General features: G+C 42.0%; 2 protein-coding genes across 3 annotated transcripts in view; both read left to right on the plus strand.

Moving 5' to 3' along the window:
* Positions 1 to 1,896: 1,896 nt before the first annotated feature.
* Positions 1,897 to 9,731, plus strand: dazl (deleted in azoospermia-like; the record flags this gene model as incomplete). Its single annotated transcript, XM_080787061.1, has 7 exons — positions 1,897 to 1,986; positions 3,727 to 3,818; positions 3,996 to 4,047; positions 4,153 to 4,219; positions 5,048 to 5,187; positions 6,998 to 7,090; positions 9,687 to 9,731. 7 exons carry the CDS (start codon positions 1,897 to 1,899, stop codon positions 9,729 to 9,731), a joined length of 579 nt encoding a protein of 192 aa, XP_080643187.1.
* A 2,782-nt stretch (positions 9,732 to 12,513) lies between these two features.
* The window catches only part of rftn1a (raftlin, lipid raft linker 1a), a 68,657-nt gene continuing 65,201 nt past the window's right edge, over positions 12,514 to 15,969 (plus strand). For both annotated transcript variants that reach the window (XR_013965697.1, XM_080788168.1), the window contains exon 1: positions 12,514 to 12,852. The gene's annotated coding sequence lies outside the window, so the exon portion shown is untranslated. The remainder of the gene's footprint in view (positions 12,853 to 15,969) is intronic.

Consider the following 15,969-nt stretch of genomic DNA (forward strand, 5'->3'; position numbering starts at 1 on the left):
AAACGTTGATCAAAATAACAATTCTTCTACATGCTCTAATTGTGTAGACTTAAACTTACTTGTATAAGTAATGCAGATGTTTAACAAAACTGTAACTCTTGAGAGCGTAAAATGAAACACGCGTTTCATTTTACACTCTCAATCTATAAAGGTCCATTTGGTTACCAACTTTCCAGAATTTAGCTGGGGCCCTCAAGGACCACTGTTGGTCCCGGGACCGCTGGTTGAAAATCACTGTTCATCACCAATCAGACAAATTGAAACAGCTGTGTTGGTCACCAACATGGCAGGTGTAGTATAGGACTACATTTGAAACATGAAGAAAGGAAGGAAGGAAGGAAGGAAGGAAGGAAGGAAGGAAGGAAGGAAGGAAGGAAGGAAGGAAGGAAGGAAGGAAGGAAGGAAGGAACTCAAGGAAGGAAGGAAGGAAGGAAAAAATGACAAACATGCCAGGTAGCAGTTCTGTTAAATTGCCCTACATTGACCACCCCCCCAGTCACCACCACACTCCAATTTATTACAAATAAAATAATATCATATATGATGATATGTTTATAGTTTTGGCTGTTTTGTTTTATTTGACTACAGACACTTTTATTAACAATAAATAAATGATTCCTCACGTTTCTGTTCTGTGGTCTAAAAGTTTCCCATGCTGTGCAGCAGGTGCAGACTACCATCATCATCACGTTATGGGCGTGTCCATCTTTCAGTAATCAGTTCAGGGGTCAGATCGAGTGGAGGCCGTGTTGCAGCAGCAGTGTCCTTTATTTATTGTGTTTTAATCCATTTTAAAATAAGAATGGTGAGTGAGTGACACGCTTTTAATACTTTTACACTGATCACACAGCATGCGCGATCAACGATCGATTGATGTTGATAGATGACGGTCGGTTGGTCGATTATTTATTTGGCACGTTTACAGAGTACTGAGAGGGCGTAGACGCGATAACTTTTGAGCTTACTTACTGTCTGTAGTTACATGTAAGATGCCATAACGTTTTAAAACATCTGTTTGGTCATGTTTTAAGGTGAAACTTAGCCGCTTTATGGTTTGGTCAGATCAAGCGTGCCTGATGAAGCCATGAAGCATGCTGGCCCGATGATTTAGGTTTCGTTCGTACGAGGGTACGTGTCGCCCACCAGAAGTGTCGGATCTACAAGCCGTACAACACGTTGCCTCCAGGCGCACTGTGATCTTGTAGATCTGCTATTTTGGGCGAGCAACACCGCCCGTACTATGGATTATAAACCGTGCAAAAACGCGGGCAAAATTGTTGTTGGGGAAATGCAACTCCAAATCGATAAGTAAGCCTGGGACCGACCGAGGCTAACTCCAAATGCATCTTATTTGACCGATTTGTGATCACATTTTGTGATTAAGGTTCCCAACGTTTAGAAATCAGACTTAACTCGATTTTCCAACCACATTTTGTTGTGGACAAGCCGGAATTAGGCGCCGGTTTTGCTTGTCCCCCCCCACCCCCACCCCCACACACCCACACACACACACTCTTTTCGGGGGAGTCTGGGACCAGAACCCCCTCAAGGACCACGTGTGGTCCCCGGACCACAGTGCTTAATGAGAACCACTGTTTTAGGACATGGCAAGTTCAGTTCTATTAGATAACAATAAATTAAGTGTAGGCTAGAGTCTATATGGATAGATTAGTATTCCCCTTCAGATGTAATGCCTGTGAACTTGTGAAGTTTGAACTTGTTGGCTGGCATCTTGTGACAATATATGGATATGTTATTTTGCTAATGTTGCTCTTTTCTTTTTGACATGAGTCACTTGACTCACTTAATTCAGTTTTTGTTATTATTATTATTATTTGTTCTTATTTTAACGACTTCCGAATCCAGAGTCGTTACCAGAAATATCCTTTAAAGAAGATGATGCCCAAGATGATGCCCAATGGCTTTGTTCTACCAAAGGGCAAGCAGACCCCCAACACTCTTTTTGTTGGAGGGATTGACATGCAGGTGAGATGGCGTGTGTGTGTGTGTGTGTGTGTGTGTGTGTGTGTGTGTGCGCGTGCGCGTGTGTGCATTACATTTGAGTTATGTAGATATGCTGAATATTTGAACATAACAGTAGAGGTGGCTCTAGATGTCTTAATCAAGGGCACTTGTCTTCAACAGGATAAACTGAATAGTTTTAGGGATTAAATTTGTGCTCTTGCTGTTCTCTAAAATGTTTCCTTCCCAAGTTCCTAATGATGGGATAATTACGCTACACTAAGTATGCACATGTGTAGATGCTACAGTATTTGAGTATGATTTAGTTGATCGTGGTCCCACTAGAGCAGTGGTAACCAACCTTTTCAAGCCCAAGAGCCCATTTTATTCCCAATTGTAAGCCAAGATCTACCACTAAAACGTGTTAGAAAAAACACTTGTTTTTTTGCTATTTCTGACAGGCTCAATGCATGTGCACACATCCACACAAAGACTAAAGCTTAAATTACTTACTAATCCAATAATCTCCATTTAAATATCTGAAGTTAATGCAAACACATCCTGCATTTTATCGGACAGCAGTTCAATGACAGTAGGCTCAGTAAAGAGGAAAGGGTTTGATACAAAAGCAGCTACTTGACTCATGCGTTGTACTTCAACAAGTTTTCATATTTATCATATTTTTTGCTCTGTGTGCATGTGTACAGAATTCAAACTGTAGCATTGATTATTGTCACGGACAGAAGTCATTCTTTCCCTTTGCATATGCCCTGGAGTGCACTCGCCTATTAGTTTGCATTGCAGACTGGTATATTCAGTATATTTTTCTCATTTATATTTTTGTTGTTGCTACGCACAGTGCGCAGCAGTTGAGGAGAACGCAACTATGCATTCCTTTAAGCAACACAACTTCTGCAGCTGCATCCATATGTTTAGAATTTGCATCAATGATCAAATCCCAATAATAAAAAATATTATAACAACGAACAACGAAAACTGAAGGAGCAGCGGCGCTATCTATCTATCTGTGTCTGCAGCCTGTCACGAGCCCCGTAATGAACGCACGTTGTTCCGTATTTTAATGTCGGGTCGGAGAATAAATACAGTATGAATGACGGCGGGATTTATTTGACAACTCTGTCCTGCTTTCTTCACGAGAAGAGAAGAGCGCTCACAGCTGCTAATATGGTAGCAGCCCTGTGGCTGACCTGTCAGTTCTCTTTAGGCTTGTGTAGTGTAGTATGTGAACCTGGGTCTGGGAAGCTCAGAGCTGCAGCCATTGGCTCATGATACGAGCACACGACCAATGGGACAGGTCATTCAGTGTTGCTAAGATACCACCCCTCCCACCACACACGCACACACACCCTTGGACGATGGGGTCTATTCTCAAACTCAGAGCCACAGCGCTCTGCTCAAAATTAATTTGCATGTGACGAGCGGCACTGACATTATTCCAATGGGTCTAACACTTCGCGATCGACTGGAAACGTTCCCGCGATCGACAGGTAGATCGCGAACCCCTGGTTGGTTACCCCTGCACTAGAGCCCCCCCCCCCCCCCATCTCTCTGTAGCAAATCTCTTTTCAGAAAATTGTCACAAGTTTGTAGATCGGCTTGCTATTTTCACCAAATGTTGGCCCCCAGAGTAGGGCGATGCATGAATACTTAAAAAGACAAGTTTAGACAGTTCAGCTACAGGTTTTGGCTGCCTTCAGTTAACCTGCTTATAACGTACTATTTGTATTTGTTCATATTTGTCAGGCGGAAGAACGTGAAATCTATTTTCTCTTCAAAAAGTTCGGCCTGATCCGGGAGGTGAAACTTATCACTTACCGAGGAGGGCTCTGCAAAGGGTGAGCATTACATTTGCCAAATAATTGGGGCTGTATTAATGACCTGTAGTATTATAATTATTATATCTTTCATTTTATTTTATCAGCACTGATGTCAAATGTATTCTTTTAACTCACTGATGTCAAATAGTTGGTATTTTGAAAACTAAGTGTTGGTCTCTTACTCTCTTTCTCAAGATATGGATTCGTGTACTTTGACGAAGAGGTCGACATCCCATCTATTGTTGATGTAAGTTAAGTATTCCTTACAGTATCACTCTGTAGTTTGTTTGATTTGTTTATACATGTGTATGTTCTAAGTTCTAACGCCACCTCTGTGTCCTCTTTACCACAGCAACCGGTTATTTTTAATGGGAAGACACTCAAGCTGGGCCCTGCCATCATGAAAGAGAGGCCCAATCGTATGTACACTACTGAGATCAGTCTTTTTATTTGATCTTCCCCAAACAATTTGGCATTTTGTATTGAGGTCGACAGCATAATTTGTCTTGCAAACCTGTATATTTTAACACTGAGCATGCATATTGTCTGTTTTCCGCTGGCTTACTTGCATGATTTCAGATTTAAGCATTATGTCTTAAGATGAAGCTTTAATATTCATTATTCCATGTGTGTTCATGGGAGGAAAGCCAGTAGGGAATTGTGTCCTTGTCCTTGCCTTGTCGTTCAGGGTAACTCGGAAATTGTGAGAATCTCTCTGCACGCAATATGCTTTCCCGCTGAAAAACCTCACTTTCAGGTGAAAGGAAGTGCCTGGGGACTCCCCATGTGTATTGGAGGAGACGTTCTTGTCTAGAGACTCTCCCTCCTTAAGGCCTATTCATAGTCTGGATTTTCGGTGGTGAGCTGACCACCGCGAAATAACGTTGAGCGGTGGCGAGTAAAAACAGAGAGACTGGCTGGAGCGGTGGTTTGCTCTTCACCGCGGCTCGTGACGTCATGTTGTAGTTCGGTGGTCACCTAACCACCGAAAATCCAGACTATGTATGAGCCTTTACACTCCCAACAGTTGCAGCGACGGGGGTCACAGTACACACGTGCGTGCAGCCGTGCACACACACACACACACACACGGGGGTAACTGACGGTATCTAAAATAGGGGAAGAAAATGACAAGCGTTTCAAAATTCAAATACTAAAAGAAAGAAAAGAGCGGGCACAGCATTGGTAATCAAGACGGGTATTATATGCAGTATTTTGCAAACATCCATGTCTCGCTTTGCCTTCAGGTTCCATGCAGGCGCGTCTGTTTCGCCGGCCTGCTTTGATGAGCCCACCCCAGTACATCTACTGCAGCTGCTGCTCTCCTATGGGAGGTGGCATGGCTCCACCCTCACCTATGATTGGTGATGGCAGCCCATACGGTCAGGTACTAACACACCATACACTCAGCACGCCCTAAGTAACATCTCTAATAAGCTTACAATTAAAATGTGGATAGAGAGACTCTAGGTGAGGTGAATCTGGGCATGTGGGTGACACCGTGGCAATATACAGTATGATTAATAAGCTAAAACTGCCTGTGCATGACAAACGATCTGTGCTGTGGATTAGCACATACATTGATGAAACGGTTGGTCCTGGCCTGGGCCAGCGAAGAACCGATTAGCGTTTCACCCCAAAAAAATGCCAAAAAGGGACATAACCGGTCATGTAACACTGTAACTACTTTACAAAAAAAAGGGCCCAGAACAAACAAATTAAATCGTTAACGTGTGATCATGACGCTACAGAATATTTGCCAAAAGGGGACGTTGCCTGGGACACTGCCACTGCAACACATTTTTTTGCCACCTTGATCTGTGCCCTGTTGGGCACATTTTCTATTTTGTAAAGGGGTGGTCTGGATTTCAAGACATTTCATGAAATGGTCATGTTGATGTTCTCGGTTGTGAATGTTTAAAAGTTAAATTTCAGTGGAATCGTTTTACAAAACTTTTACCAAATGTACTAGTTCTGCCACCAAGATGGGCACAAATATTCTTCACCGAAATACAATGGCTCTGCCCGCACTAAGAGTTCAGGTGAAAATCATTTGGGTGAAAATATTTAGGGAGACTTTTTGGGCCAAGATGTGAATTTGCCTGTTGTCTAATCGTGCAGGGGTTCTCAACCTTTTGGGCTGTGGACTCCCCGATCTTAGGAGGGTTACACACACATTTTATTAAACATTTTAGTAATATTACAGCTGTTTTAATGAGATGTTTGGCCCTGGTTCAATCTTGGTTTGATTGGGACACAGGACACCACCATAACCAAATGCTCTGTATTTGCTTTTGACAGATCGGTGAATAAGCTCTTCTTGCATACATATAGATTAAAAACTAAATGAGTACTACTATTCTTTACTGTGCTGTGGAGGCTCTGCTCCATCAAATGGAATAGAACTTTTATTAGTATCACTGGTAACGGGAAGTAGCATTTCACAACTACGTATGTACAGTATCGTATGTCAATATGGCTGCCGTGAAAAGGGTCTATTTTAACTTTTTTAATTTAAACAGCGGCCCACACATAATGGTTTACTCCAGTCCACTCACTCTTCACTTGGGATTTGGTATTGACCCAAAACATGTAACCCTCCCGCAAAGCTCCGGTTTATTAACTGAAGCCTTTCTAAACTGCAGCTTAGCTAATGCTGCATAATAGTTGAACCTGTATAGAACACGTGTCTTGTGTGTTCAGCTAGAGTTTGTATTGGGTCATGGGATAGGATGGGGCTACTGCCTATCTGAGTCATGTATGTGAAATGACAAACGGATTTTATGACAAACCAAGGTAAAATGTTTGAATATATTTATTTTTTGCGGAAATGTCAATCAAATGTATAAAATATGACTGCTTTAACACTAACTGTCCTATACTCTTCATGTTATCTCGTTATTGCATTCTTATCGTTTTATGTAGTTTTAGGATTGTACTCTTTTACCTGAACAGTGCATTTATGGGATCTGTGTTATTCGGAGAACATGGTTTGCATTCCTCTACTATAAAAACAGCCAAGTGTTTTTTTTTTTTTCTGTCTCCATTATCGCTGACCCCTAGTCCTCTGAAAGATGATGGATGGGGAGGTGGTTGCCGTGATCTCCCAACATCTGCTCGGCAAACGGCTCGCTACATAAAGCACTGCTCGATTTCCCACACCGAGATGTTTATAATACGTTTCTCCTTTTCCACAGACCTACTCCTACTCCAGCTTTCCTGGGGTCATGATCCCACAGATGCCCATGAGCTATGCGCCGAGCTATGCACAAGACGCCTACAACCTCCAGGTACACACACACACACACACACACACACACACGCACACAAAAAAGCTGTCTACCTGCTTTTGTTGCTGAAACGGGGAGGGAAAAAAAGATGCCAACTGTCAAGATGCCAAATGCAACTGCACACAAGTAGGCCATGTATGGCCTACTTGTGTGCAGTTGCATCGCTCTGCTTCCGCATGTAATAAAGTCTTTAGGGCAGTCTTTCATGTTGGGGTTGGGGATATGATTGGGTTTCAAAGCATTGTGCTTAGATTGGACTACACTCCGGACAGATTTCCATTGGCAGTTAATTTTGAATGGAACAATCAATCTGAATTCATACTCTCATCCTAAACCTAAAGCCTCTTGAAAAAAAATGCAAGGTCCTGACTTTGCAGGATTTTTACCCCTTTTCTATCATTGAGCAGTCCCACTCATGGATCCTAGCTGATCTCCTGGTCTTGCGGTTGGAGTACATAATGGTCTTGCATGAGAGATGAAGCTTCCTAGACCACTGGTTAAGGGGTCCTTTTGAGAGGGCTCCAGAGGTTCCTTGAGCTAAATGATTGAAACTGGGGATGCCTGAAGAAGGTCAATAGACCCGAAAGCTTGCAATAAATGATTGTGCACAGATTTGAGTATGCGGAGCCTCCCTTTATTAATTTTTTCAGAGTGTTTCAGGGGGTCGAAAAGGGTTTTAAGAACCCCTGCCCTAGAGTGTATATATATGAAGATGAATCGATTATTTTCATAATCGATTCATCTGCCAATTTATTTAATCGGATTATGACACTTATTTAGCTATCACCTTAAAAATATATTTTAGGTTATTTGTTCTAACTAACAAAAATATATAATTCATTCAAAATGTAGTTTGATTAGCTGTTGATTAGGCTGCTATTCAAATAAAAGACAAACTAAATTGAAATTAAAGCAACTCATGGTGTCGTTAGGCTTATTCTGACATACTGCATACATTTGATTAAAGAATAGCTACACATGTGTCAGTCTAGAGAAGGAACAGTCCTCTTCTGAACTCAAATACATAGGTCTTTTAAAAATAAATATTGTTCTTGATATTATAATCGTTGTGTCATATTTTGCTTTGCAGTCGCTACTGTGCAACCATCATCAGATTGTAAGGGAAGAGAGATGGCTCACTTTCTCTTTTACTTTACTATACATCTACTCATTTACCCAGTGCCCCCTCCCTGTGCACATATAAGCATGTCAAATGTGTTTTTAATCTGTCTGACCTTAGACTCCCTCCCCCCCCCACAGTATTCTCCCCCACAGTATTCTGCACCTCACTGGCCCGCAGAACAGAGGACACCGCCAAGGCTCATCAATCAGGTAACTCTTCACTACATGGGTAACAGCAGTAGTAATCCCAGAAGTGACGCAAGTTTGGGCAGTATCCAAGTGCAGTTTTTGCGAGTTTTGCCTGTATGCCGTAGAGAGGCGTGGATTGGCTCGGATGTCAGCCAATTATTTCATACAGAGTAGTCCTACAGTACTCTGATTGAAATATTTATTAACAGTTTGCAGAATTACAGTACATTTCAAGCACAAACTCTATACAAAGACTGTTAACTGTGAGTGGACGACCCAATTAATCATTACACTTGTTTACAAGAGGGTCCACCGTGTTCAATTCATCAAAACATTTAGAGACGTACACATAGACACTTCTATATAGTCAAAAAACAGAACAGGATTTCATCATAAAAAAGGGAAAAGAAACTTATACAGTGAGGGAGGGGGGGGGGATTCAGATTTTAAGGGGGCCAGTTTCGAATTGCAGCCGTTTGCCCTTTGAGAGCGGTTTTGAAGGAGTCAAGGGATTCGCATGTCTTAATGACTGTTGGTAGGGCGTTCCACATTTTGGTGGCATAGGAGCAAAAATCGAAATTACATTTTTGGCCGCAGTACTGCTTTCCCCACTGCAGCCGTGAAATGCCCCAATCTCCATAACGTTTGTGAATGGTGGTGGTGAATGAGGAATCCAAAAAACGAATAAAATAATTGAGTAGTTGAGTAGTAGTCATTATTGTCCAAGATCAACAACTACAAAACTATGTCAAACATTGATTAAACTCTCATAGTGTAATCCAAGTGTCTTGTATTCAGTTGTGTGATCGGTACTTCAAAACACAAGTTGAAAGTTAGTTCGCATTCTTACTCCATTTGTGCTCCAAATGTCAACTGCCTTTTGCCTGCATTGCTCAAGCATGGCCACTAGATGGCAATGGTTGACCATAAGTATGTACTGTCCTTGTGTTCCCTGGAGCAGAGCATTTCAAATGGTTTCACACCAGGCCATTTTTTGCATTCACCATAAACTCAGCCATGGCTTCTGCAATATTTCATAACGCAATATTTAAATTCAGTCGGATAAATCTGCAACTGACTTTTGAGTCCCAACCCCAACTAGTTGAGAGACATTGAGCTCGAAACAACATATTTGAATTGGCAGTTTGTTTTTGTTTTAACCTCCCTAGTTAAACCTTAATTGAGCATAGTTATGATTATCTACTGTGTGTGTGTGTGTGTATATGTATATATATTATTTTTTATCAGTTTCTGTATGTTTACACCCTCATTTTATGTTTTGCAGGACTATGCAGACTGTGGAGTTCAGACTGTGCTCACTCTGCTGTAGTCCATACCAGGTAGAGTACTAGTAGAGTACTAGTACTAGTTTTTTTTTTTCTTTTTTCCAAATTATTGTCTTTGCAGGGGGTATGTTTTAGTATTTGTTGGAACTCTTTTAAATGTGGGTCTTTCTTGGGGTTTTCTTTTCCTGTTCTCTGCAAGAGCTCTCTGTATGTAAATGGAATCATTAATTATTACTGTAGTAGTGATGCTGTGATGGAATCTTAAAAGCCTTTTTGCTGTCGGTGTCAAACTGATCAACTGCCAAATCGTCAAATGTATGCAATACCAAGTACCGGTAGTATTTTACAATGCACTGATCTTGGAATTCTTTTAAATGTGTCTTTCTTTGTTTTTTTCTTCTGTCCTCTGCAAGAGGTCTCTGTATTGTAAATAGAATTATTTACTGTAGTAGTGATGCTGTGATGGCACCTTAAGCCTTTTAGCTGTCAGTGTCAAACTGATCAACTGTCAAATCTTGGTCAAATGTATGCAATACCAAATAGTATTTTACAATGCACTGATCTTGGAATTCTTTTAAATGTGGGTCTTTCTTTTTTTTTTTTTTTGCTGTCCTCTGCAAGAGGTCTCTGTATTGTATTGTATTTTAATACCAAATAGTATTTTACTTGAGTCTACATGGTTACCTTATAAATGTACTGTGAAAATGTAAATAGTTGAATTCATGTTGAATTCAATAGTTTTGAATGCTATGTGCTATCTGTCGCTGTGGAGTTGCAACACCAACCCCTTGACAAGCCCATACAGCCAAACAGAAAAGTCTGATTTGTATTAAACTCACCAACATTGCGGTCTAAGTATTGTCTTTGCATCTGCCCAGTTTTTGTTTCATACAAATCCACCGTAGACATGTTATCAATACATTCTGTGCAGGTGATTTTTTTCCCCCTTAAGTGTCAGTTTGGAAGCAATCGTTTTAAATAATGTAACATCATGCTGCCTCCTGCATTCACATGCAATTTCTAAACTAAGGTGGTACTCGAACACTAGAAAAATAATCTGCAATTGACAGAAAGTAGCACATAACATGACTACGGTGGATTTTTATGAAACAAAAACTTGGCAGATACAAAGAAGATTATCCAAACTGTCTGTACAACTGCAATGTTGCTGAGTTTAACATTGTTTAATAGGATCAGATCAGACGTTTCTGTTTGGATGAGTGGGCTGTCAAGGGTTTGTATTGATTGCAACTCCAGATCGCAAAAGCAGCATCTCGCTTGAGGCTATAGTTTTGTCCGGCGTATTAAATGATGTATTTTCTATACATCAGACTTCAGGGTTCCCTTGCTGGTCTATAATGGTTCAAGTTGAGACCATGTTGTTGTTGTTATCACTCTCAATTAAATGAGAAATTGTTCAATTTCAACCTTCCATTTCCATTTGTGAATGTGGCGTTTCTTATGTCATGGGATATCCAGAGGCATGTCCATTGTCCATGCTGCTTTCTCTTGTTTCAATCCGACGATTTAAAAAAAAGACACTGTTTGGGTCTATTATAATTATACAGTAGGCTACATGCATGTTATCTCTACACTGAGTAGGTTGTAAACCTGGCTCTTGTACTTTAACATTTCTGCAGAAAGGAAAAAAAAAACTAGGTATGACCATCTGTGAGAAGGAATGTCTTGCCCCAATAAATTCTATGCTCATTTGCATAGAAGTTAGACTGTCTTATGTGTGGGCTGTTGCTCACGAGGAGGTTGACTGGTCTTCCTTGGCAACAAGGCCTGCTGTCTCTTGTTGTTTTCTTTCTTTTATATATATCTTAGCAGGTCTGCTTGGTGTGATGGAATTCTCTAGCGTGCCCTAGCTGTTCCACCCACCCACCCACACCGTCAGACGTACGTTCCTTAATTATGGATGAGTTTAGATTGATATTTTAGAAATGAACAGGAAATTCTTTATCCTCAAGAACCTACAGTAACGGTCCTACAAACCACTTGTTTAACAAACCCTAAAAAGAGAGCGACGAATGCGCGCTTGCATTAAAGGCTATACTACGGTGGGCTACACACGTTTGACACATTGGAATTAAATAAGCTTTCTTCATTTTTAAGAACATAAAACTGGCATATTTATTCATTTAATTGGGGAAGGCTTTATAGGAACGAGACGGACGTACAACTTGTCACGGTTTGATTGCCAGCAGCCTTGTTTAATTGCTCTCCACGTCTGCCTCCGTTTGTATAACCTCATCTACACTTGAGAAAAGGTTGTGTGTCAGGATATCCCTGCATCGGTAACCCCTTTTCGCAGTATCGTTTCCAAAAAGGAAAGGCACCTGAACCTGAACTACAGATGATAAACTTAGGACGTAAACTTGTAAGTCAGGGGTGAAACGACTGCTTACAAAGCGGTTGTTTGTCAGCCAGTGCCATGTTTTCCCAATGCAATCTTACGAAAGCAGTACTGCGCATATACGGACGGGGGTTGACTGGACTAAAGTTTTATTTAAGCCCGATTTAAGCCGTTGTTTCATCACTGACTTAAACTGTTATGTTCCAGTCCCATGTTTATCATCCGTATCTCGGTTCTGATATACCTTCCCTTTTTGGAAACGATACTGCGAAAAGGGTTTTTGCCACTGCTTTTGAACGGCTAAATCCCCGTTCGACCGATGCTGGGATATCCCGATACGTATAATTCCCTCTTAACGGAGCTGTTTAAAGCGTAGATGTGAGGTTACAAACGGAGCTAAACACGCTCCGTTTCCAGTAGCGACTGAGAAGAGAAGAGGGAGGAGAGCAGCGTGGAACACTGTCGCTCCACACGCTGGTTGAGAGTGTGGGGTAGAGTAGAGAGAGGGAGGGTGCGAGTGTTTCATCATTCTGACATTGGAACCGCATGTTGCCTATATACACGGTAGCAGCAGCATTTCCCAAAGGAAGATTCCAGCTCCCCCCTCTCCCCCCTAAAGACCCCAACATCATGACTTCTCTCGTGCGCCCCACCACCAGGCACCACATCAACCGTGGCGTGATGTCCAAACTCCACACAGGAGTTTGACAGGACCAGACATTAAGAGGGTCGCACCCACCCACCACAGAGCAACTGATTCAAGTTCCCTGAACCCAGCGCACAAGACCTGATCGACTCAACGACTGGTGAGTTTTAAGATTTTTTCTCCTCTTTAAAAAACAAAAAGAATAGGCCATATATAGATTATGGGATGAGTGGCTGCACGTGTTAATTGGGCAATTTCGCCGGTAGCCTATTCGTTAAAAGCCTGTTGAACATAGGCTATTTCTAATCAATGTAATGGGCTATATGCGTGATGATGAGCTGCGGCTACGTTATTTTTGTGGCATTCTTCATACCGTACATGAACGCCCAATGTGCGCCCAATGTTTGGAAATATAGCCTACACAATATACAAATGAAAAATGTTCAAAGTTACGTTAATATGACAACAGTTGTCAGTTTAATAGTAACCGAGGTAGAAGCACTATATGTGAAAGAGTCGGACTGTTTGGGGAAACTGATGAACCCTTGTCATTTAGGTCAAGGTTCAGAGACTCGATTAATCCCCGGGCCACACGCCGTGTAACGTTCTCTCGCGATGCAATCGACATATTATATGCATGCATGTTAATAGGGGGTTTCAACCCTTTTCATATCGAGGTCCATTATTTATTTCATTTGAGCCATGCACGGACCACCTGCCACCATTTGATGACATTTAGCCTCTCAGACCCAAAACTAAAGAATATTTTGTTCTTGTTGGATAAGATTTTGTCCACAATTCCATCCTGTGTTGATGTGGTAACATTAGGAGAGGGAACAGGCAAACCCTTTTTTATAATTCTACATTTCTCTTCAATTATGTATACTTATTGTAATTTTAAGTAATGCAGATTGTTAACAATAATTTAACTCTGGTGCTCAAGAGTTAAAGATCTAATAAGGGTCCATTGGGTTACAAACTCCCCATTTAACTGGGGACCACCTGCCCTGGAACCCCCTCCCTCAATGACCACTGCATGGTGGGTCTCCAGACTGGTTGAAATCACTGGTATTTAGGCTATATAATACAGCTATTATCTATAGTACAGAGCCCCTACCACTGACTGTCAGAGGTTGAAGTGAACTGAAGATATGCGTGACAGCCTATTTAAATGTGCCAAGCGCAGCTGGGAAGAGCGATGATGAGAAGATGTGAGTGCAAGAGAGTTGAGCGATCTGGTGCGTAAGCGACCTGTCACCTGTCGTATTAATCATTTCCCGTCCACTAGGCCAATGGTTTTCAACCTTTTTTTTTTTCATATCGAGGTCCATTATTTATTCTGCATTTGAGCCACGGACGGTCGGACCACCATTTGATGAGATTTAGCCTCTCGGACCCAGAACTTGGAATATTTTGTTGTCGTAAAATTAAAAACGATTTTACGCTAGAGGTTATACAAACTCCATGATTTTGCTGGGGACCACCTGGAACCCCCACAAGGACCACTGGTGGTCCCCGGACCACTGGTCGAAAACCACTGACTAGCCTACTCGTGACCGAAATAACGTGGTAATTAATCACTAATGACTGATGACCGCAACATTTTTACTTAATACTTTATCCATTTGTAACTCGGACAATTTGGCTAGTTTCTGACCCAGACAGACGCGTGGATCTGACAAAGCGCCCACTGACTCCACTCCTCTCCACAGACGGTATAGGCTAGGCTTTCCTTTGTTCATCGGATAAGTGCGCTGTTTATAGGGAAAGTGGGTTATGCGCGGAGCTGTGCGACAGAGCAATACATCAATGTCATCAATTGGTTTTTACCCTCTCTCTCCTTGCAGACCCATTAGAACACCGTTTGAGGTGGGCTGTACTTTGTTTCTGTGGGGAGTAGGGGATCTTGCACCTCCCCTCCCAAGCAACTTGATGTGCTCCCCAGTGCGCTCGCAATCTCTCCCGTCTCTCCATCGCTCAACCCAGAACTCTTTTATTTTCTTCCCCTCTCGTCATCCACTTCTATATTTAGTGCCTGATATTCTCATCCCGGTGCCCATCTCCTTGCTCTCCCTCTGCGGCAGATTAATTGCTTTCCCACCCAACAAAGGAAACAACAAACGAAAAAGACTCGGAGAGAGCGAGAGGAAGAGTGGAGAAGCGGCAGCAACGCACAGCAGACGGATTATCCTCGTGTGTAATCCGCGCTTGGTTGCGCTGTCAGTCCAAAACTGTTCTTTTGCAAGAGCCTCTAATGAGAAACCTTCTCTTCTCCCAGTCTATCTGCCCTATTCCTGTTGTCTTCCTTTAATCGCCCCCCCCCCCCTCCCTTAATGGATTTTGTGCTGTACGCCCACCCTATTTTCTTTGAGTGTTTGTTCTGTGAGAGCATATCAAATATTCTGTTTGTAGGTCAGTTTAGTGAAGGCATAGTATTTTCCACCAAAGGGACTCATTTGTATGAGAAATCATGAATTAACTTCCATTACTACAAGTTGCGCTTTTATTCCCTTTTCTCTTTTGAGGGGAGGTCTTGTTGAGAAGTCTTTGCATTAAGTGCACAACGAGAGGATTTGCCCTCAGAGATTGTATCAAACGGTGTTTGATGGCTGGTAGGCTAGTCACGTCAAAAACCCAGGCCAGGGCAAATGTCAAAACCCAGCCCCAGGCCAGGGCAAATAAAGTCTCTTTGAGGGAGGTTCTAATAATTACTTGCCTGGAGGCGAAACTCTGAGTTTGAAACATTTCAAAAGTAAAAAGAAATTATCCATGGAGAAGAAATGTTGCGAAGGGATGTGATTTTCATAGCACTAGAATGTCTCTGTTGTTGCATACATTGCCAAATATTTCACATACAGAGCCATAGAACACCTCTGTCTGCTTCCAGTGAGCGCTGCGACATGGACAGCATAAATGTGATCGGCGCTCCGTTTGTACTCGCCCATTAAATAATTCCAAAGACTTAGAGAAAGATATGCTTCTCTACTTTCATATCCATGTGAAAGTTCTGGCACATGACATGTATTTAGTCAAATATCTCCACTTTCACTCTAGGCGACGGGCCTGGAATGATCGATGGACTGAATTTACCAAAACTGTTGATTACCACAAACGTCATCACAAATTGACCAGGGAAGCCCAAATGTTTTGGGCACACAATTGACGGGTGCGTTTTGAATGGTGCTGGGTAATTAATCACACCACCTGCCAATTGTGTGCCCCAAACATTTGTGCTTCCCTGGTCCATTTGTGATGTTTGTGGCGATCAGAGGAAAGT

Source organism: Protomyctophum bolini (assembly GCF_963924005.1).
Source record: "Protomyctophum bolini genome assembly, chromosome: 17".
NCBI classification, from domain to species: domain Eukaryota; kingdom Metazoa; phylum Chordata; class Actinopteri; order Myctophiformes; family Myctophidae; genus Protomyctophum; species Protomyctophum bolini.